Below are 21,013 nucleotides of genomic sequence, written 5' to 3' on the forward strand. Positions count from 1 at the left end.
TCTTGGTTTTGAATGTTCTCCTGTTCACCAACCAAAAAAAAAAAAAAAAAATTGGTTTAAAAAAGCTTTTCCTACAGATGCTAAATCAATGAAACTCCTACCAAGTGGCCCTCCACGCTTCCTCCTCTGGCTGCCTTACTTATCATTCTTCTGTTACAAACCCCGGCAGCGCCAGGAGTCCTTTCTGCCTGAAGCAATTAGCATGCTCACCACTGTGCTCTCTGAGCAGAAGGGAATTAATTTCACTAACATCCAACTTGACCCAGGGCCATTCCCTGGGGCTTCTCACCAGCTCAGCTGCAAAAGAAGAGCAGCACCTCCACCGTGCACAGTGAGGTTCAGGAAATGTTCCCGCCTGGAGGCAGGGCTGTTATCCCTTCCCTGACAATGCCTGGCCCCAGGCCCCAGCTGCCTATGGCTCCCAGGACTCCCTCTTCCTGGTGAATTTGCAGGAATATCGGGCTGGAAGGCTGGGGAAGCCCAATCCCTGTGGTCCACTCGGAGAAGACGGTGGTAGAACACTAATGCCACCGCTGAATGAAACGGCAGTCACGTCTGCCACCTCGTTGTGCTTCCAAAGGGACATGTTTTGCCTCCAAGTTTAAGGACAAGGGAAGACAATGAAAGGGAGAAAATGAACTTGGCATAAACACCCCCATGTGCCTGCCATCCGCCTACCCGCTAGCGTTGCCAAGACGAGCAAAGAAAAATGAGAATGGAGCAAAACAAGGTTGAGAGTGTGTGCAGCCATTCTACAAATAATGTCTTGCAGCCAAAGAAAATGATTCCTGCTTTCTTGCAACTTAACTCTAAATAATTTTGTTGCTCTTAGAGGGGAACAAGGAGCTAAGCCAGAGTGGCAAAGAGCCAGCAAGCCATCACTCCAACCCAGGCATCTCTGAGGAGAAATTAACCACCTTGCATAGCACACTTAAAAGGACTTCTAGCTGAAACCGGTTTGGCTCAGTGGTAGAGCGTCAGCCTGCGGACTGAAAGGTCCCAGGTTCAATTCCGGTCAAGGGCATCCACCTTGGTTGCGGGCACATCCCCAGTGGGGAGTTGTTCAGGAGGCAGCTAATCGATGTTTCTCTCTCGTAGATGTTTCTAACTCTCTATCTTTCTCCCTTCCTTTCTGTAAAAAATCAATAAAATATATATATATTTTTTTAAAAAAAGGACTTCTAAGGATGGCCCAGAGTAATATTTTTCTCTGGTTTGAACAGAGAAGTCCCAGGTGCACTCCAGGCTCTGCTGTCAGAGCCCTTTTCTGACCTCACCTCTCCGGGGTCTCCTATGATCATCGTCCATCCCTGGGTTTAGGGACTGAAAGTGCCCAGGAGCAGGCTGCTGCTGCCCACACTAGTCCGTCTGGAGGGGAAAGTCCTCCTGGTGGTCAGAATGTTAGTCCCAAGGCCGAGCAGAGGGAAACCTTAAAAGACTGCCACCTGCTTGCCACAGTGGTTACCCCAGTCCCGTGAAAAGGGGGCAGGTGCCTCTCTGCCCAGCCTACTTTCCCTCACTGAATTCACCAGAGAAGCCCGGCTGATGTCTGCGGCCTCTGGGGTTTCAGCTGCACAGGAAAACCTGCTATCAGCAGGTGCAGGATCCTCTGCCCGCACTCTCAATGGGGCTATTCACCAGCGCCGCCCCGTTAGTCTGCGATTAGCCTTTTCCTCCTCCAAACACAACTTCCCCTTGTTCGGCAAGTAAAGCATCCTTTTCCCCGCTCTTCCCTGAGAATGTCAACGAGGCTCCAAAGGATTGTGCAAGCCGCTGTAACCAACACGGGGACTGTCAGGAGGCGGAAGAAACAGACTTGAGTATTCAGAGTGGAAGGAGTGCAGGGAGACAGGGAAATCTAGACAGAGGAGGTGGCTCCCGCCCAGAGCTCTCTCGTTTCAGATAGCTGGGTTGAAGGTTGGGGCTTTCACTCAGCCACACGCCGTTCAGTACGGGAAGCCTGCGCTGTGGTGCTGCCTGTTACCCGTGAGAGGATGGGAGCTTCTCATCAGCAGCGAGTAGATGGCTCAGACCGAGCCACACAGGCGTATAGGGGGGATTTCTACAAAGCAGGCCAGGCAAGTCCAGGGATGAAAAGCCCCCAGGGAGACCCCCAGAGGTTGCGACTCTGGCTTTCACAGGCATTGGGAAGGGTGGGAAAGGGCCTTCCCCTTTGGGCTAATAGCCAGGGCCGGCCGCCCCTGAATTCAGTCCCCTGTGCTCAGGGGAAGAAGAGGAAACTGCAGTGGAAAGAGCACTGGACCTGGAGTCACATCTCATGGCCAATGGACTCAGATGGTGATGACCATGACCAGAACCAAAATACCAGCTTTGCATTTTGTCTCTATGACTCTAATATGGGACTCTCACATACAGTCCAAAAAAGTGCCCCAGTGCCAATCCATCTAGCCATCATTGGCAAAGCTTTTTGTCTTGTTTTCTTTTGCAAAATAAAAACTGAGGCTGCACTATTGCCCTCCCTCACCTCCAGGGAGGGTGGTGGCACACACGGCTTTGGAGGCATCAGTCTGCCCACGTCCTGCTCCACTGTGACACGAGACATAGACTGAGAGGCAACTACCGAGTCCTGACATTTATCACACGCAAACTACTCCTCACTGTATCCAGAAAGCTGTGCTCTCCCCTCCCCCCCCCCCCCCCCCCGCCATTTCTCTATTTACCTTTTCAAAGTAAAATCAGCTGATACAATGGCCTTTGGTTCGGAGAAGTTGGATTTCACGCAACTGAGTTTAAATACAGTCATTCCTTGGTATCCATGGGGCAGTGGTTACAGGTTTCCTGCCAGTACCAATATTGGAGGACGCTCAAGTCCCTCCTATATATTTGCATACATCCTTCTGTTCAATTTAAATTGCTCTAGATCACTTATAATACCTAATACAAGGTGAGTGCTGTATAAATAGTTGTTATACTGAATTGTTTAGGGAATAATGATATGAAAAATAGTGCAGATGCAATTATCATTGACCTAAGTATATAGGAACAACAAAAGAACAGTTTTTCTCTGGAATGTTATTGCTCCATGGTTGATTGAATCTGGGGCTGCAGAACCGGTGGACACAGTGGGGCAACTATATATGCATTTCTTAACTTAATGATTCTTAGGTTCCCTAGAATCTGCATAGCAAATGGTAGTGCCACTTAATGTCTTTCTTCTTACACCACCCTCTGCCCTGCCATATTTGGGTGATGCCAGGATAAATTCTACTTTTCCTGTTGCCAGAGATCACAAATGCACCTTCTAATGTTTTGAGCATGAAGTCCCTTCAAACAACAAAATAAAGCTCTTGCAAAATGATCGGAGTGCTCACCAAGCAAAGCAGTTTAAAACAAACTGGTCCACATGGCAGAATATAATATCAAAGGGTTTAAAAAAAAAAAGTCAGAGAACATAAAAATACACCCTGGTTCTCCTTTGAACATTTCGTCCCAACATAAATTTAAAGGACAGACAAAAAAAAAAATTGTCAAAAGCATGGCAAGTTTGAGTGAAATCGAAGTCTGTTTCATACTATATAGGTATTCTCGTTTCCCCATAATCATTGAAATCCTTACAAATCAACAAAGTCCAAAAGTATGTCTCATAAAAAAATTTAAAAAAAGCTAACCCCACTCTTGCACTTGGATTATAACTGAAGCAGGTACAATGACCTCACCAGGCACCCTGCAGTATAGAGTACACTATTTTATTTGCCCGTAAGTGGCGCTGGCTGATCTATGGGCTGTGGTTATATAAAATAAATGCCCCAGGATTAGCTTCCTCTCTTCCGTTATGCTTCACTAGGAGCCACTTACTCCTCCCAGACATTCTTCATGGAATGGCACTGGCATTCTCTTCCTGGCCTTCAAAGGCTTTGGAAGAAAGCGATCACATCAGCGTACAGTCAACAAAGCCAAGGGTTTCCCGTCATGGTTTCATGGGCACTTGGATTCCAACTGAGCCGCCGAGGAACCAGGCCCATGGAAGCGTAAACTTTTTCTTGGTTTGCTAGACACTTATCCAGCCTCGTTTCCTGGCCACTTTTGCTATTCACATTTTGTTATCAGGCGATGTTATGAAGGAAAATGTCACAAGCAAATAGAATGACTGTGAGAATGAGTCAGTTTTACTAGAAGTATGTATCCCTCAAACCTCTACTCCGCCTCCTTTAATCAGGAACTGCCCATTCCTAACTGAAGACCTTTTGCTAGCTCCGGACAAGTAAACAAAACTCGAACGACCTGGGTGTTAAGATTTCAGTCTGGTGGGGAAGCTGAGAAAACAGTAAGATCCCGGGTTCTGAAGATGCAATTAGTGGGAACTTAATGAGCTGAGAATGATAAGTGACAGGGAAATGTAACTTTATATTTACAATTTCCTGACTAGATGAACTTTTAAACACAGCAAACTAAGCCCTACCCCAGGGCAATTTAACCTTTCGAAGCACAGGCATATGGAGGTTAAGAGCTGGCACTTGGAGATGGTACCCCCTACCAGTGGGCTTCCAGACAACATAGCAATGGGGACAGCCTCAAATCCAAGGCCAGTGCTTTGCTTTGAATCCAAATTGCCTCCATGTATAGAGCTGTGGCTCCTATTCGTTAAAATAAAGGTTTCACACAGGAAATGCACTACACACCCCCAACACACCCACACTGATACTCATTCTCATGTCTTTGAAACTATAGCCCATATATTTTTAGAAATAATTATAACCAGACAAAGAAAGAGAGGCTAAAAACATGCAGAACCTTTAGCAAGAATCTTCACAAGAACAATGTACCTTCTATATCAGAAAGAACTAAGGACCAGGGGACCTCTACAAAGAGCAAGGTTTTCAAAGCCAACAGCTCTTAGGGAGAATGAGTTGCACTTCTTAGGTTTTAGAGATGCCCTGTAAGTTCTATCATTATTCCCGTTTCACAGATGGGGAAGCTGAAGCTACGTGTTTAAGTATCCTTCCCAAAGGAACCCAGCCAGTAAATGGTGGAGCCAGCATTCAAACTCAGGCTATCCAACTTGAGAACTCACACTCCTAACCACCATGTTCTACAACCCCGCTGAATCCTAAAAATCCTGACAATATTGTGACCTGATTGAATCATGAAGAATCCCAATAACCCAGCAGATTATTTCCCATTCTAGTTATTTTGGAAATTATTAACATGATGTTGTAATTTACCACCCAAACGTCTGAAATTACTGAGTAGAGTCAGTTTGAGTACTCATCCCCGAGAGGTCATTACAAGAAAAGGATTATGTTTCATACAGTTTGCCTAGAGGTGCCACAGGAGTTCCATTAGTTCTCAGGAGCTGAGGAGGGTCTTCCCCGTCCAAATGATATAGTCTGCATTGGCTAAAATGAACCTAGCACAGGAAAAAGACTTCCAGGTTCCCAGGAATAGAAATGTGTGCATCATTTTCTATGACAAATTAGCACGGAGTCTTACATACATATCACTTTGAGGGTACTAATGTTTTAAGCCCATCTACGTTGTTCCAATTCCATTGCATATGCATTGAGGGTCACCACCATCATGGATAAGCCAAAGATATTCGCTGCCTGTGGCTCTGCCAGCAGAGCAATGAGTATGCAGTCTGTCTGAGCAGATTTGTAATAGTGTTGTAGACTCTGTATGTCACTGATGCTAGATTATTTTCAAAAAGGGTTGTATGTCTAGAAACTCAAACTCTGTACTAAAACAGGACCAGAAAAATGACCTCCAGGATCTGGCATATTCTAAAACCCAATCTTGTAATTGTATATTTAGCCAGAAAATCCCTTGACAGTACTGAAGGTTGTGCACAGAACAATCCCACGTGACACTATTCCTGATATAGACATTGTAGAAATGTGTGTTTCTCGAGATAGAAAATGGCAGCAGGGGAATGACAGAGGGGAATAAAATATCTTTATTAAAGTAATGAATAATACTTTATTAATAAAGTACCTTGAGAGGTTGCCTTTTTTTTTTTTTTTTTTTTTTTTATAATTGATACAAAAGTATGCTGGCTCCTGGCTGCTCTGTGTGTTTTTTTGTTTGTTTGTTTTTTATTCTAACACTAGAGGTCCGGTGCACAAATGTGTGTATGGGTGGGGTCTGGCTGGCCCACCCCAAATCAGGACCAATTGGGCTGGGCTGGCCTGGAGGATGGGATGCTTGAGGTTGGCCAGCTGGCCCCACCCCCTGGTCAAACTCCCAAGTTACTAAAAATAATAATTTGCATATTAGCCTTTTAATATATAGGATTATTCTTGCTTCTGCCAGGAAATAGAGAGGAAATGGACTGGCTCACTGGTGGTCTCCTCTATCCTGTAAGCACACTTCTCCTGCACAGATGCCCCAGAGACCATGCCTGGGACAAATGACAGCAGCCCTGGAGGATCAGAACTGAGAAGAGAAGTGGGAGGGAATGCACAGGATGACTGTCCCTATGGCACTTGCTCGTGGTGTCCACCCTTTTGGTGAGAGTCCGTGGCTCCTTTCCAGAGCCCTCAGGGCTTCCTTTCCACAATTTCACTTTCTTTTGGTACCTCCAGCAGCAAATCAGGCAAAACATCTCAATCAGGTAACATAGTGGTAGGCTTTCCACACCTCCAAACAGAAACCCTTTCTCATTCATTGTTTCAACCTGACAGCCTAGCAGTGTTTGGCTTCGTGTGGCTACAGAAAGAGAAAACTGCCTTTTGAGCAACATGAATTAATTCAATTATTAGGCAATATGCATTGTGGAGTAATCAGTTGGTTCCCTTTACTCCTGACTTCACTGGGATTAATATTACACAGCAAACAATAAGCAAAAATTGGCTCATCCTTTTAGCTCTGCAAAGACTTATTTTCTTAGGAAATGATGAGAGGTGGCATGTGCCAAGGAGAATTTCACATTAGGAACTATCGGGGTATGTGATTTAATTAGAAGAAAGAAACCACAAAACTTTTCATTGAAAGAAATCAAGCAGTGAAAGGGATTGTTATTTATATCTGTAAAACATCATACAAGTAAAGAAGGAAAATGGTAGGAGTCAAATGACAAATCCAAGAAAGCCCCCTCTGCTCTGGGCAGTCCAAAAAGTTCCTAAAATAGTAACTGAAGTAACTTTCTCACCTTGTAGTGATTCATGATTTCCGTTAACCATGGCTTGACTGACTTCACTGTGTCTTCTCGCAAGTACTTTTCAACTTTGGATCCATCATTAAAAGTCCGGTTCCCCACATGGATGGCTCGTCTCACTTCTGAGAGGGACAAGAATTGCCCATAGTAACTTTGGTCCTGGGGTTCCTGTCAGAAGGAGGCACCCAAAAGATATTAAGGAACATGAACAGCCTACATTTGGCCAAAGCTTCAAATTTCTCAAAACCTACACTGCAAGGAACAGGACAAGACATGACTATTTACTTGCTCCCACCCTGAAAATTTTAACTTGGGGGTTTTGAATTAATTTAAATTTCACTAATAACAAATCTGGATGATCTAAGGAGACTCTTGAAACCAATAACAAATTTTTAAATGCTGGAATTTTTGTTTTCGGAAATGCATCTTTTGCAATCTGTGACTCCAATGAACAGTCCCATTGGAGGTAAATACAGGGAAATGGAAGAGGTGAGATTATCCCAATTAATTTGCTCCTTGCTGGAGAAACTATAGGAAGAAGATCAAAGGAATACCTGGGCCCAAGGTGACAGTGAGTGGGTCACAAGCTGAGGATTTCTTTCCCATGTCCCCTTTGCTAAAGCCACTCACACCAAATAATCGGCTGACTGTGATTTAAGGGGTACATACAGAGTGTAAAGACAGATGATATACTTTGTGGGGGCACCTAACACTAAAGAAGTTATTCATGAGCCTTAGTTTTAAAACAATACTGTGTACAAGTCTCTGATATCCATTATACCAAAATAAAAAGGACTCCAAGCTGTTTTAAAAAGTAACAAAAGGATAAAAAATTGTCAGAGTTTGAGATAAACAATTTTGTGCATCATCAACAGTTTTTGCTAACTATGAATTATTACTTTGAAAAAAATCAAATTAAAATTTTTATTTCTCTTTTGATACCATGTTTTTCTCTTGATAAAATCTAAAACCACAAAGCTGGAAAATTCCATTGATGTTAGCTTTATATTTTATTTACAAAGTAGTTCATGAATAAGGCAATTTTTATAAACAGAATGCATTGCTATATATATATATATATATATATATATATATATATATATATATATATATATATATATATACACACACACACACACACACACACTAGACAAAGAATATACTACCCACATTCCCATTTTGGCTCACTTTGTGATTAATTCTACCCAAAAGGCATCAACTTTGGCCTACTTTAATGAAAGAAACTACTTGAATACTTTGAGAAATACTCAAGGGCTCAAAGTGAGGTCTGTATTAAATGCAAGAAACATCTTAAGTAAGGCAAAGCAAATATTTTCATAAAGGCTTTGGCAGTTTTGGTTATCCAAACTGTCTTAAGTACAGAACAAACAATGTGGGCACTTCCAAAAACTCACTGCAGGCTTGGAACTCAGAGACCTGCTACCCAGAACTGCAGTCCCAGCCTCTGTCCGTCACAAAAGAACTTCCATATCACAAGCTCTTTGGGGTCATTGGGGGTAGGAGGGAGGATTGTGTTCATCAGAGATTGTTCTGAATTATCTGGAATATCACACAGTCTCAATGGTCAGATTATAATGTTTACAACATTGATGGGAAGGAATCCTACAGATTAGTAGACCCAATAATGCATATTTGTCTAGTATAAAGTCAACTATAATATTTCCAAAATTATTTTTTAAAAAGTTTGATTTTTGCCAAAGGTTTTAAGCAAACACTATCGTGGTATTTTTAAATGCCATTACCGTGCACTGTAGAATGTTATAGTAGTTAGAACATCCTGTAACATTCTGGAAGTAAGAAGGGTTTGTTAAGTCACCACCTAGTAGTTCATCCATCACCTAGATCAGAAGAGAGGAGAGAAAGAAGGAAGAACCACATCAGGGTGGAAAAAAATATACAGGCATTTGTCATTTCTTTTATTCAATGGCTTTTTCACTTGTGCACTGTTCCATTCCACAGCCACTTATTGCACCTGTCCTCTGGGCTAGCCACTGTCCTAGACATTGGGAAAACTGTGGCGATCAGGACAGACCCCAAGTTCTCCCTTGTGGAGCTTATACGGATTTGATTCTGAAAAGAGTCAAAATCATTTACTGTCAAATCACTCAGGTGGATTGTCAAGATCTGTGAGATCCACTTTCTAATCAAAACTGTTTCTCCAAGAGAACACTGTCATGTGAAAAAGACAACACAGGACCAGTGATGGCCCGGGCACATCTTACAGAATCATTAAGATGCCCCAGGATTTTTCTAGAAAGCAGGAAAATTACTATGGGAGAAGTCCTGGGTGGGAATTGGGGAGGAGAGGTAAGTCTAGCCCCAGACCTCCCACAATCTGTCATGTGGGAGGCTTTGGGCAATTGATTGCACCCTCCCGGCCTCAGCATCCTCATCAGGGAACGTGGTGTGTGTGTGTGTGTGTGTGTGTGTGTGTGTGTGTGTGTGTGTGTAGAGATGCTCCCGACCTCCCCTCCAGCCCTGATGAACGGAATCGTTGTCAAGGAGCAAAGCATCAGGCGGGCTTTGTTATTTAGGCCTGCGATGCTGACAGCGCTTTCCTCTTGGGTTTTGGGATTTCTTACAGTTTCTATTACTGATATTGAAACACATTTGACCACTATTTTCGAACTTTCCTAAGAATCATTTTATCTCTTTCCCTTGAAAAAGCAACAGTCTTTATGTTTTAATTCTTTACTCAAGATATTGGACCGGTGGCCAGAGAGACATTCCAGGGTTTGGGGTGTTTTCTTTGTTTCCTAATGAATCTGGGATGAGAGAGATGCTACCTAACCTCAGGCACCATCTCCTCATTATCTCTGGATATACAAAATACTTGAACTTTTAAACAGGGTCACTGGATTCCACAACTGCTAGTTCACTTCACGTACAACAAGCATATTTCTGCCTTCCTTATCCCTTTGGGCCTATGAAATATTTTTGCTCTTGACACTGCTTAATCCCTGTATGCTTTGCCAAAAACACATCAAATGTCTCACTTGCAGATGGGTCTCCCAGGATGTGAACTTTGATAGGAATGCTAAATTCTAAAGGTTTAGTCCTTTTCATGCTAGCACAGTTGATAGCCCAAAACCAGCCTTGAAAATTCTGTCATTGTGGCCCTGGCCCGTGTGCCCAGTGGTTAGAGTGTTGGCCCACACACCACAGGGTCCAGGGTTTGATTCCCAGTCAAGGGCATGTACCTCAGTTGCAAGTTTGATCCCTGGCCTGGGTAGGAGTGCATATGGGAGGCAACCAATGGATATCTCTCTCTCTCTCTCTCTCTCTCTCTCCCCCCCTCTCTCCCTCTCCCTCTCCTCTCTCTCTCTCTCTCTCTCTCTCTCTCTCTCTCTCTCTCTCTCTCTCACACACACACACACACACACACACACATACACACATCAATGGAAAAAAATATCCTCAGATGAGAATTTTTTAAAAAGAAAATACTGTTGTTGTGAATTGAAGAATGATCCTACATCTCCCCATGAAGCTCCCTCTTCCTTCATACTTAAAATCGCCCAAGAAATTCTGAACCACATTCCGCAGCCACGGCAGGTGTCCTGATCCAGAGAAAGGGGAGCCGAGACTTCCTGTGCCCCCTCCAGCTGCACAGCTGGCTGCAACCAGAATTCCTGGCAGGGCAGGCACTGCCTGGGGTTTCAGGTAGTGCTAACCCTGGCACCCACGGGCAGACTGGAGTATAACTCATGTTCCTCCCCTTCTCCCTAAGTGAATCTGCCTCCTGCTTTGATCTGAACCAGCTGACCTGCGGCGTCTAGAAGACCATTAACAGCAGGCCTCGGTCTTCCCAACAACAGTGCCCTTAGCCAAGCATCACCAATAGCTTCCGGTAACAAAGGTTCAAGTCCTCCAAACTGAACCTGGCCTCATCCACATGATGGCTCCATTCTAAAGGTGGCAAAACCCCTGAGAAAGACTGCTTAAGCCTCATCTCTGTCTGCACAGGCGAACAACAAAACCAATCCCAACCTCCCGTATCCTAATATTTCGGAGTCTAACATTTTAAATAACAACAAGGGTGAAGAATATAACCACATTATTTGATTCTCAATTTCAATATTAGGGGGGCAATGTGCCAATGTTTACAAATACCAAAGGCTCTTGGTAAAAGTCTCTAATCACTATGCTTTACCATCTTGGTTCCTGGCACAGGAACAGGTGACATTTGTTACACATGCTGGTCACATCTTGGGCTGAAACCCTGTGTGTGGCTAACAGGGTGGGTCAGAGGGTTCAGAGCAGATGTGGAAGCACATGGTCCACTTTCCAGGCTGCCTCCTCCCCTCCTCACCCAGGGCGTGCCTTCAGGGCCACGTGGTGTTGAAAGAAGTCAGGACAGTCAATGAAGGACATGGTGTCAGGTGGGACATAGAGCCACAGGACACTCAGAGAAGCCCACACCATCCTTCTCTCCATCAGGAGTCCCCTGTCTCCCTCCTGAGCTCGGATGGCATAACAGATACACCTTCTCTAACAACAACAAACAGTGTGAGCACCAGGGTGCTTCCGGGACCCCTCAGATGGTTCTCATTGCTCCGGGCCACATGGGCCCCAGGACTCACTTCAAAGGCTTGAAGCCACTTCTCCTCCTTGATGTATTTCATGCACTTCTTGCTCTGCTTCTGGAAGTACTTTCTCTGCCTCTCATCCAGCAAGCCAATGTGGAACAGGAATGATGCATAGCCGCCTATGATCTGGGGAGAAAAGAGACAAACACAAGAGCCATAGGGCGTGGAAGAAGTCAGGGAAGCCCGTGTACTTGGTGAAGTAGCCCTTTGTAATTTGTCCATCTCGGGCTGGAATTAGCCAAGCAGGACAATCACACAGCCCCACACACAACCACACCCACGTACCACACAACACACAGTACTAATATAAACACACCACACATCAAACATATACAAACACACAACACACACACATGTTGTACAAACACGCCCATGCAATACACAGATACATAACACACAACATAGACACAACTTTACAAACACACACCACATAACACAAACATATACATGCACACACACACATACACATACACCCCTACACCTTAAACATTTGGGGAAATTTAGAGGATTGGAATTATCAGACATCTTTATCAGTTTGATTTCCAAGGTAAGAGGAGCCTCCATCAAATCAAAGGAAGTTTATTCTCCTTAAGGAACAAAACGGAAAGGAAAAGGAGACACCTACTGATTCAGGATCGGAATATGCATCTCCAATAGCGATTCCTTTCAGGTTGATCTTCACCGTCAGGACGGGGTTGAGCATGTGGATGTAGTGTGCGATGGCCGGCACATACTTGCCTGCGTAAGACTGAGAAGGGCAGATGCTAAAATGAACCATCAGAAATGTATGCTGACAAAACCACGTGTTTATTAAGCTCATTCAATCACAATCACAATCACAATCACAATCACAATCACACCAAGACTTTCCTAGCCTCACATGGCAAATTCCACAATAGCTGAGAGTGCTGTCTCTTATTCCTTTGTCATCCCAAGTTGCACCCAGTGACATGCATGTCACAGGTTAGGAACATACAAAAATAATGCATGAACATGGAATAGTGAGCGTTTTCATCTTTTTTCAAAACAGTAAAGAAAAATGGACCAATGAACACAATTCTGCTCCATTTGGCTTTTCTTAGAGAAAGTTCCATTAAAAGGTTTATTTTATTTTAGTTTTTAAATCTCTAGGCCAGAATTAGGATCTCAACTTCTGTATAATGACACAAGTTTTGACATCAGCGTGTGCTCAAGGAAGAAGAAATGGGAAACACTACTTATTGTCCACTAAAATTGTCACTTGAACGCACCTCTATATCCAACCTTTTCCAGTATAAGGTTCTTTTCCGGTTTTGAAACATTTCGTGGACACAAACATAATAATAATGCTGCTTTTAAGAGTATGCTGAAAACGCTACTATGAGTTCAGTAATAGTTTAAAGCCAACTTGTATTTTTTCCAAACGTCACTTTCTTACTTAACATGTTTAATATTAAACTTCACCTGTTCAAAATGCAGCTCCATCCCAAGGTCTCCTTGCAGCCTCCCTTTCCGTTCCCATAAATTCTGACCTTCTCCTGCTTAGGCCAAGAGCAAGTGCCATTCTTCAGCTCTGATACCCCACAAAAGTCCATCATTGACATGTCTTCTCACACCCCCGCTTCACCGCTTTGTTCCAGGTAGACCATCTCTCAGCCGGACTGTTGCAGTAGCCTCCTAGCTGGCCCCTGCTTTCACCCTCCCCCTTGTCCAGGCTACTGTCAGGGCAGGGGTCTGGATAAAGCAGATCATGCCACCCCTCTGCTCAAACCCAAGGACTTCCCACTTCCCTCAGAGGAAGAGCAAAGGGTTTATCCTGAGACATAAGGGCTGATGTGATCTGATCACTTCACTAACATGATCCCCTCCACCCTCTTGCTCATTCCTCTCCAGCACGTGTGGGACCACAGTCATCACTGTGATGCTCACTGCTCCCCCCGTGGCCTTTGCAGCAGCAGTTCCCGGCACCAGGAATGGTCTCCCAGATATACCCACACGCTTAACTCCCTCACTTCCTTCAGGGAGGCCTTCTAAGGGATGCCTTCCTGGCCACCCTATCTAAAATGGTCACACCTCCTTTTTGCCTGGCCAGAATGGCTCAGTGGTTGAGCATCAAGCTATGATCCAGGAGGTCATGGTTTGATTCCAGATCACGGTACATGCTAGAGCTGGGGCCTCGATCCCAGTAGGGGGCATGCAGAAGACAGCTGATTGATGATTCTCTCTCATTATTGATGTTTCCCTCCCTCTCTTTCTCTCTCTCTCTCTCTTTCTCCCTTCCTCTCTGAAATCAATACATCTCTGTGTGTATGTGTGTGTGTGTGTGTGTGTATCTTAACTAATAAAAGAGAAATATGCAAATTAACCATCACTCTGCTATGCCCACAGCCAATCAGAGTGGGTATGCAAATTAACCCAAACAAAATTGGAGGTTAATTTGTATATGCAGGCACAGAGCGGGGCTGGTAGGGGCATGATGAGGGGAAGGGGGTAGCAGAGGGAGCTACTGGACAGAAGCAAGGACTTGCTGGATCTTAGGTGGCTGGGAGTGAAGCCAGGAGAAGGAAGGCCTATTCTTACATGAATATTGTGCAACGGGCCTCTAGTATGTGTGTGTGTGTGTGTGTGTGTGTGTGTGTGTGTATAATTGTCACACCTCCTATTTTTTTTTTTTAACATTTTTTAGTCCCCTTCTCTCCTTTTTTATCTTATTCCTAATCACTTGCTAACACTCTTTTACTTGTTTATCTTGAATTGTTATTCCCTCACCCAGACTAAAAGGTTAGTGAACACAGGTATATCGGTCTGCTTGTTTCTGCCTGATGCTGTTTATTTGTTAGTGCTCAATAAGCAGCTGTTGAATTAATCTTGAATTAACCTAATGCATTTGAAGAACAGCAATGCAAAGTAGACTAGAGGCATTATGTGGGTACATCTGAGTCTACAGACCCTTCACAACATTTCCAAGGCTCTCCACGGGCCGGTAGTTCAGAGACTGGGAGCTCTCATTTATTTCAGGCCATGATCATATGCTGGAGATAGCACTGTTCCCATTGCAAAATGTGGACACTGAGGCTCAGAGGGGTTGACGGCTGTCTCATTATAAAACCTGGCAATAAAACACCTCTCCTTCTGAGATGGAAGGGTATGTATTTTAACTTACTAACCAGGTAGTGATGACAAACATAGGCTAAAGCAGCCAGATTCTGAGGGCACTCCCCCATTATGACCATCATGAGTATCTGGGATATATCCAGGCAGGAAATTAAGAACAAACACCCACTCAATTTCTGAGCTTCTATTAAAAACTAGGCTTTTCCACTTACTTTAATTTAAGCTAAATAAGGTTAACCTTATCTTCCTATATTTTAAAATGATGGAAACAAGGGCCTGTGCATTGCCATCACATGCCTGGCTGGAATTCTATCCAGGCTTGGCTGCCTCCATGGCTCCCATTTCTCACATCAAATCATCTTCCAGTCAATAGACCTGGAATAGATTATGGGTCTCTGGTCCCCCAAGTGGGGGCTCAACCTTGGGTTTATCCACGACAGGCCTGCTAAGCTGGCCACTTCTGGAAAACGAGAAGTGAGGTGGGTAGTTCTGTAACAACATCTAAAACAGATTCCTCAACGTTCAGTCGCATTTGCTAACCTAACCATGATGGTGTTTACCTCGTTTTTCCTTCCTAATGACTATCACACACTTCCCTGCCCGTGTCAGTGTGACAAATCCTTCGCTGCCATCCCCATTCATCATCCCCCTGGCTGAGTGACTCCGGCTGTCACACAGAAGACAATTACAGGATCGTTTTATGGAAAACAGACTGAAACAGGATAGTGAAATTGCAATTATTTTGGCTCTGCTGTTGACAGATGTTTCTTCTTTTTATTTATTTTTTTGCAAGATAAGACTTGTTTATTCTTCCTCGATTATTTATTTCTCAAGTTAATGATTCTTTGATCACCACGGGCCCACACAAAGGCAACCAGACCATAAATCATAAATCCTGTTTTATTTTGCCCAGTGTTCCCTTTTCTGGACATATATATATATATATATATATATATATATATATATATATATATATATTAGAACCCTTTATTTGGGAGGAAGAACTGAGGTGTGGCTGTCTGCTGGATTAGAGGTGGGCTCAACAGCCCCTCCGGACTTGTACTTGGGATCCTGTAATTTTATGAACTCTTGCTTCTTTTGTTCCGAGCTCTGCCTGTTACAAGGACAAAGGCAACAAACCAGCCCTGCGGTTCCTCTGATCTCGCTCTGGCGCTCACCAATGTGGGCAGCAGCTGGCCAACGAGGCTCCCGAAGTCTGTGAATTCCCGCTAACCTTCCACCATGGGGTTAGGCCCTGGCCTCATAAAGGCTCAGAACAGCATCAAAGTGATGATAAAAGGAAAGCAGAAAGGCGAGGCCAGAGAGTATCTGGGCACGCATTAGTTTAGAACTCAGCAGTGACCTTCAGATGGGGAACTCAGCCACAGAAACATGTGTATTGGACGCTGAGACGTAAAGCAGCAGCGAGCCTCCAGCCTTCCTTGTTGCATCAGAAGGATCTCAGCATTCAGCTCCGTCTTTTATGTCCCCCAGGAGAGAGCAAGGTCTCCATAGCACCGGGGAGCAGTGGTTTTGAATCTCGGTCTGCGATCTTTCTGAGTTCTTAAATGATGTTTGGAACAGCCTAATGGAAATCACATTAAGAGCACATTGTACTTGTAAAAATAGTCTGGGGAGAATGTAATGCTTGGTTAATTATCCAGATGTGTAAAAGCACAATGAAATTGGACTTTAAAAAACTTGTAACTGTGTATTCCGTCTGAATCTCTCCCTTCTTACATGCTTCAACAATATTCGTAGCAGACTTCCCATATCTCTCCCTGCAACCGGTGACTTTTAAGGGAGGGAAAAACATTTCGTATCTAAAACCTAGCTTTAATCTCCTCCTCCTGAAGAAAGAAAAAAATCGTGTCGGAGAATAATACTATAATGGAAACAATGTCCTCTATACAGAAATTTCACATGTGTTAGCAGTTACTATTGTTTAAGCTTCTCTCAGTGGTCTACATTTCTTACTCAAGTTTAGTTGTTAAAAAAAAAATGCAGTTAATACATTTTCGTTCTCTGCCTTGCTTCTAAGTGTGCATTTTATGGTGAACATGCAGTTTTATGGGTGATAATGAGCAATGGCCTTTGAAATGAGACACACTTCGACCCGGACACACACAGTGTCACCGTCCACAGCCCCTCATTCCCACCCTCTGCTTGGCCAGTGGGAAAGGGGGGTGGGTGTCAACCTCAGCCCTGTTATGTTGAGGAAGATCAGGGTCATTCTACACCTTTCTGCCTGTTCCACCCCCACACCCCAGGCACTCCAGCTGACATGAAAGTCTCTTTGAAGAAGTTCCTAGGGGATGCTCAGAACTTCTCCACGTCCCCAGTAGGGGACAAGGTGGGCTGCCCTTCTGGGGAGAATCACACCAGTGCCGTGTCCTTTAGCTGACACAGACTATGGTAGAGCCCTCCCCTCCCCCCAACACTTATGGGGGTGATCAGAGGAAATATGCCTTGGAGAAAATTTTATACACGGATTGCAAACCACAAAACCTAATGGAGTAACACAGGAAGCAGCGGCCAAGAGGACAGGATTAAGCAAGGGCGACCTTGACTTCATCCAGCCTTGGGGGTAGAATCTAATTTCACGGGACCGTTATTTTCTCTGAGGAGGGAAGAGGTGTGGCCTTAAAAAGGGCCACTTCAGAAAATTAATGAATGGGGAAAGCTGAAACTTTGGTATTGTGGTAATCTCTACAACTTCCTAGACATTTCTAGACCATGCGTCATCCAATTTCATGACCACACTGCTGCAATTAAAAGAAAAAAATATGGCTTCTAACAACAATATGACTTTATCTAAACATCTATTGCTCTGGAACATGAGCTTGAAAAGGAGCTCAGAATCTACAGGAGTAGGCATAAGAAAAAAAAAAAACCACATTTAGATCTGTACCCAACTTTTAGCTACATAAATTTAGGCAAAAAGACATGCTGCCTTCCAAATGATAAATTCTTATTTCATATTAAAGGGATGCTTCTTTTCATTCTTCTTTCTTTTTTAATTGATTTCAGAGAGAAAGGGAGAGGGAACGAGAGATAGAAATATCAATGATGAGAGAGAATCATTGATTGGCTGCCTCCTCCATGCCCCCCACTGGGGATCCAACCCACAACCTCAGGCATGTGCCCTGATCAGGGAATTGAACAGTGACCTCCTGGTTCATAGGTCAAGGTTCAACCACTGAGCCACACTGGCTGGGCAAGAGGATGCTTTAAAAAAAAATTCCATCAATGACTACAAGCATAGGTGAAAAAGATGCACCTGCCTTCCCCTTCCCCTGCAAGTGATCTTGTGTGGATTTGGCAGAAACCTAGCTTGCAGCCAGGTGACTCAACCAGATGAATAAATCCTTATGTTTAAAGAGACTATAGATAATTTGACTTTTAAACAAAGAGTACAGACATCAGGCCATGGTCAACAAATTGAGGCCTTTGTTTGCGAACCACAGATAAAATCAGAAGGTTGAAGCTGCATAATAGATAAAACTTAGCATTTCCTGTCCCCACCATCTAATCAGGCACTACCCAGGTGGCAGCATGGTGGGTCACCTCAAACAAAGTTATAATGATTTCCCATTTACTCATCTTCTTTTCCATGGAACCAAGGAATCAGTAAACATGCGCTGACTCCACTCAGATATGCTATCCAAAAGCCTCAGGCCTAATTTGCAAACAGTTCCATATGTCCCTGTTCAGTTTTTCAGGTTGCAGCTTAAAGTTTAACTTATCTAAGATTAAATGCATTAAATGGTCACCAACCCATTCTCAATGCCAAACGAAAATATTGGCAAGTCAGATAAACATAACTGAAAAGAGACATTTGTCGTGAGCTTCAGAGTTAAAGCAGCTTGGATGTTATCTCATAAAATTCAGCAAGCTCCAAGCTTTTGGAAATAATTGCATTCCGAGGACGTCAAGCCTTTACATCACTTGAAACTTCCATTTGCCCCATAAAACTTGGTGATCAAAGCCAAGTCTTTATGATTAAAAACTAAGTCTTGGCCAGAAAGACAGGCACATCCAAGAAGCTACGTCTTTTCCATTTGTGTTAGGTTGAAAGATTCTGCACAAAGTATGGGAAGGATGTTTGACTCCCTTCTATAGAAAGTGGGTGTGTTTTATGGGAAGAGGCAGGTCTCAGAGGCAGTGCAGTTTCGAAGAGAGGGCACCCAGGCTCCAGATTGCACCTCCACAAGCAGGGTAACAATTTTTAGCCAGCTCTGGAGCTGGCTGGGAGTCCTTAGTAAGGCCTCCCTAACCTCTCTGAGCCTTAGTCATCTCATCTGTAGAATGAGAATGACAATAACAGTGTCAGCTTCGTAAGGTAGCTGTGAGGATTAGGCAACGTAAGCCATGAAACAGTGCTTAGCATTATGCCTGTCATATGATCCACTCTCAATAAATATCCTCAAACAAGACCTACAAATAAAACAAGTGAATCCTTGGGACCACTTCCAGCTACCATAGTCAATGATCACAGCCTGGGCTGATGGGATAATGGTGCAGACCTACAAAGAATGAGGACAGGCCCACTGCTAGAAGAGTTCTCCCACCCCACACACCTTAGATGTCACCCCACAACTTGTAAGTCCCTGCTTGAAATTCCCCATTACAAATATATTTTTATGGTCTAGGCTCTGTACTCCAGTCCAGCAGTCGCCAACCCATGGTCTGTGGACTCCTGGTGATCTGTGAGGTCCGAAAGGTTGGCAGCTGCTGCTGTAGTCAAATACAAGTCTATTGGGAATACGTTTAATTTTTCAGATCCTTTCTAATAGATAGCGAGCTGATAACAAGTCAGAATGGAGGAGAGAAACAATAAATCACGATGGAGATAAAGGAAGTGTTGGAAAATAGAATCTGAGCACAATACAGTCAAGGAAAGGAAGGCTGAGAGTGAGTGGGGCATGGGATAGCCCTGGGAAATAAGGATGTAGGAAGGAGGGCCCCCAGGCCTGGGAAGTACAGGGAGAGAAGGGCCATGAAAGGAAGCTGGAGAGAAATACCACTGATATTTTCATTTCATCTAGTAACAGCCGTGGAAGAAGCCACTCTCTAACATTCATTAAGTAATGTGCTCAGGCCCGGCCAGTGTGGCTCATCAACCTATGAACCAGGAAGTCATGGTTCACTTCCTAGTCAGGTCACATGCCCGGGTTGTGGACTTGATCCCCAGTCAGAGTGTGCAGGATGCTACGCCGATCAATGTTTCTCGTCACTGATGTTGCCATCTCTCTCTGAAATCAATATATACATATATATATATGTAATGTGCTCAGTATTATATGAAACCATTAAACAAACATGGCTCAGGCCTACAGGGAGCCTGCCCCTCCTGTTTCTCCCAGCCCAGTGAACCATGATGCTTTCAATCAAGGCTGTCAGGCTCCCTGATGCCAGCAGGACTTCGCTCATGCAAATGAAGATAAAGTATCCTATTAAGCTCACTAATTTTTAAATAGCTTCCAAGTTTTGCCTTTATTGGGCCCTGAAATTAGCCATGGTTGCAAAATGGCTTCTAAGGAGCAGAGGCCCCTTCCGCTGATCGGAAGAGCAGCCAGAGTTTCCACCAGGCGCCCTGTGCCTTCGAAAGAGCTCCATCCGCCCATGCACTGCCGCCGCCCCATGAGCGCTGGGTCCTTCACGGGTGGACAGAAAGCCACATGCTCCGAGGACAATGGAGGGCCATTTGGTTTAAGGTCTCCCTGGGCCCGTGTCCCCTGGCGAGGAGGCTAAGTGGGCCTGCACCCCAGGAACAAGAGGCACCTCTCCAATAGTCGCTGGCTCAGAAAGAATAACACTTTGAAAGCAAGTTAATGATGTGAATTAAACGCAGCTTGTTTCTCCTCTTTGAAGTTCTTTTTTGCTCATGCCTGGAGGAGGGTGATTTACAGACACATTTTTCTCTCTTTAGAGCAAATTAATTCCAGTTGGTGTTCCGGGCAGACATGGAGAGAAAGCAGTCCTTCCTCGTCGCGCTGACTGAGGGCCGCACTGAGCCTCGTGGTCTCGCCATGGTCTCGCCATGGTCCACAGGGAGCAACGAGGAGCCTGGGGTTGCTTCTGATGCATCTGCTCTCCAAAATGTCCAGTATCAGCTTATGAGCTGCACTGTCAACCCGTAGATGAAGCAACCACTTCTTTTAAAGACGACGTCAGGATGACAGGGGAGACAAAG

The 21,013-nt window shown here is 44.3% G+C and overlaps 1 protein-coding gene across 2 annotated transcripts in view; it reads right to left on the bottom strand.

Moving 5' to 3' along the window:
- The window catches only part of CPVL (carboxypeptidase vitellogenic like), a 96,377-nt gene that overhangs the window by 29,746 nt on the left and 45,618 nt on the right, over nucleotides 1–21,013 (bottom strand). For both annotated transcript variants that reach the window (XM_084897027.1, XM_084897028.1), the window contains exons 8-11: nucleotides 12,350–12,472; nucleotides 11,719–11,850; nucleotides 8,878–8,973; nucleotides 7,109–7,282 (exon numbers count right to left, since the gene is read on the bottom strand). In XM_084897027.1, coding sequence (XP_084753153.1) covers nucleotides 7,109–7,282; nucleotides 8,878–8,973; nucleotides 11,719–11,850; nucleotides 12,350–12,472 — 525 coding nt within the window. The remainder of the gene's footprint in view (nucleotides 1–7,108; nucleotides 7,283–8,877; nucleotides 8,974–11,718; nucleotides 11,851–12,349; nucleotides 12,473–21,013) is intronic.

Source organism: Pipistrellus hanaki, assembly GCF_964339955.1.
Source record: "Pipistrellus hanaki genome assembly, chromosome: 10".
Taxonomy (NCBI): domain Eukaryota; kingdom Metazoa; phylum Chordata; class Mammalia; order Chiroptera; family Vespertilionidae; genus Pipistrellus; species Pipistrellus hanaki.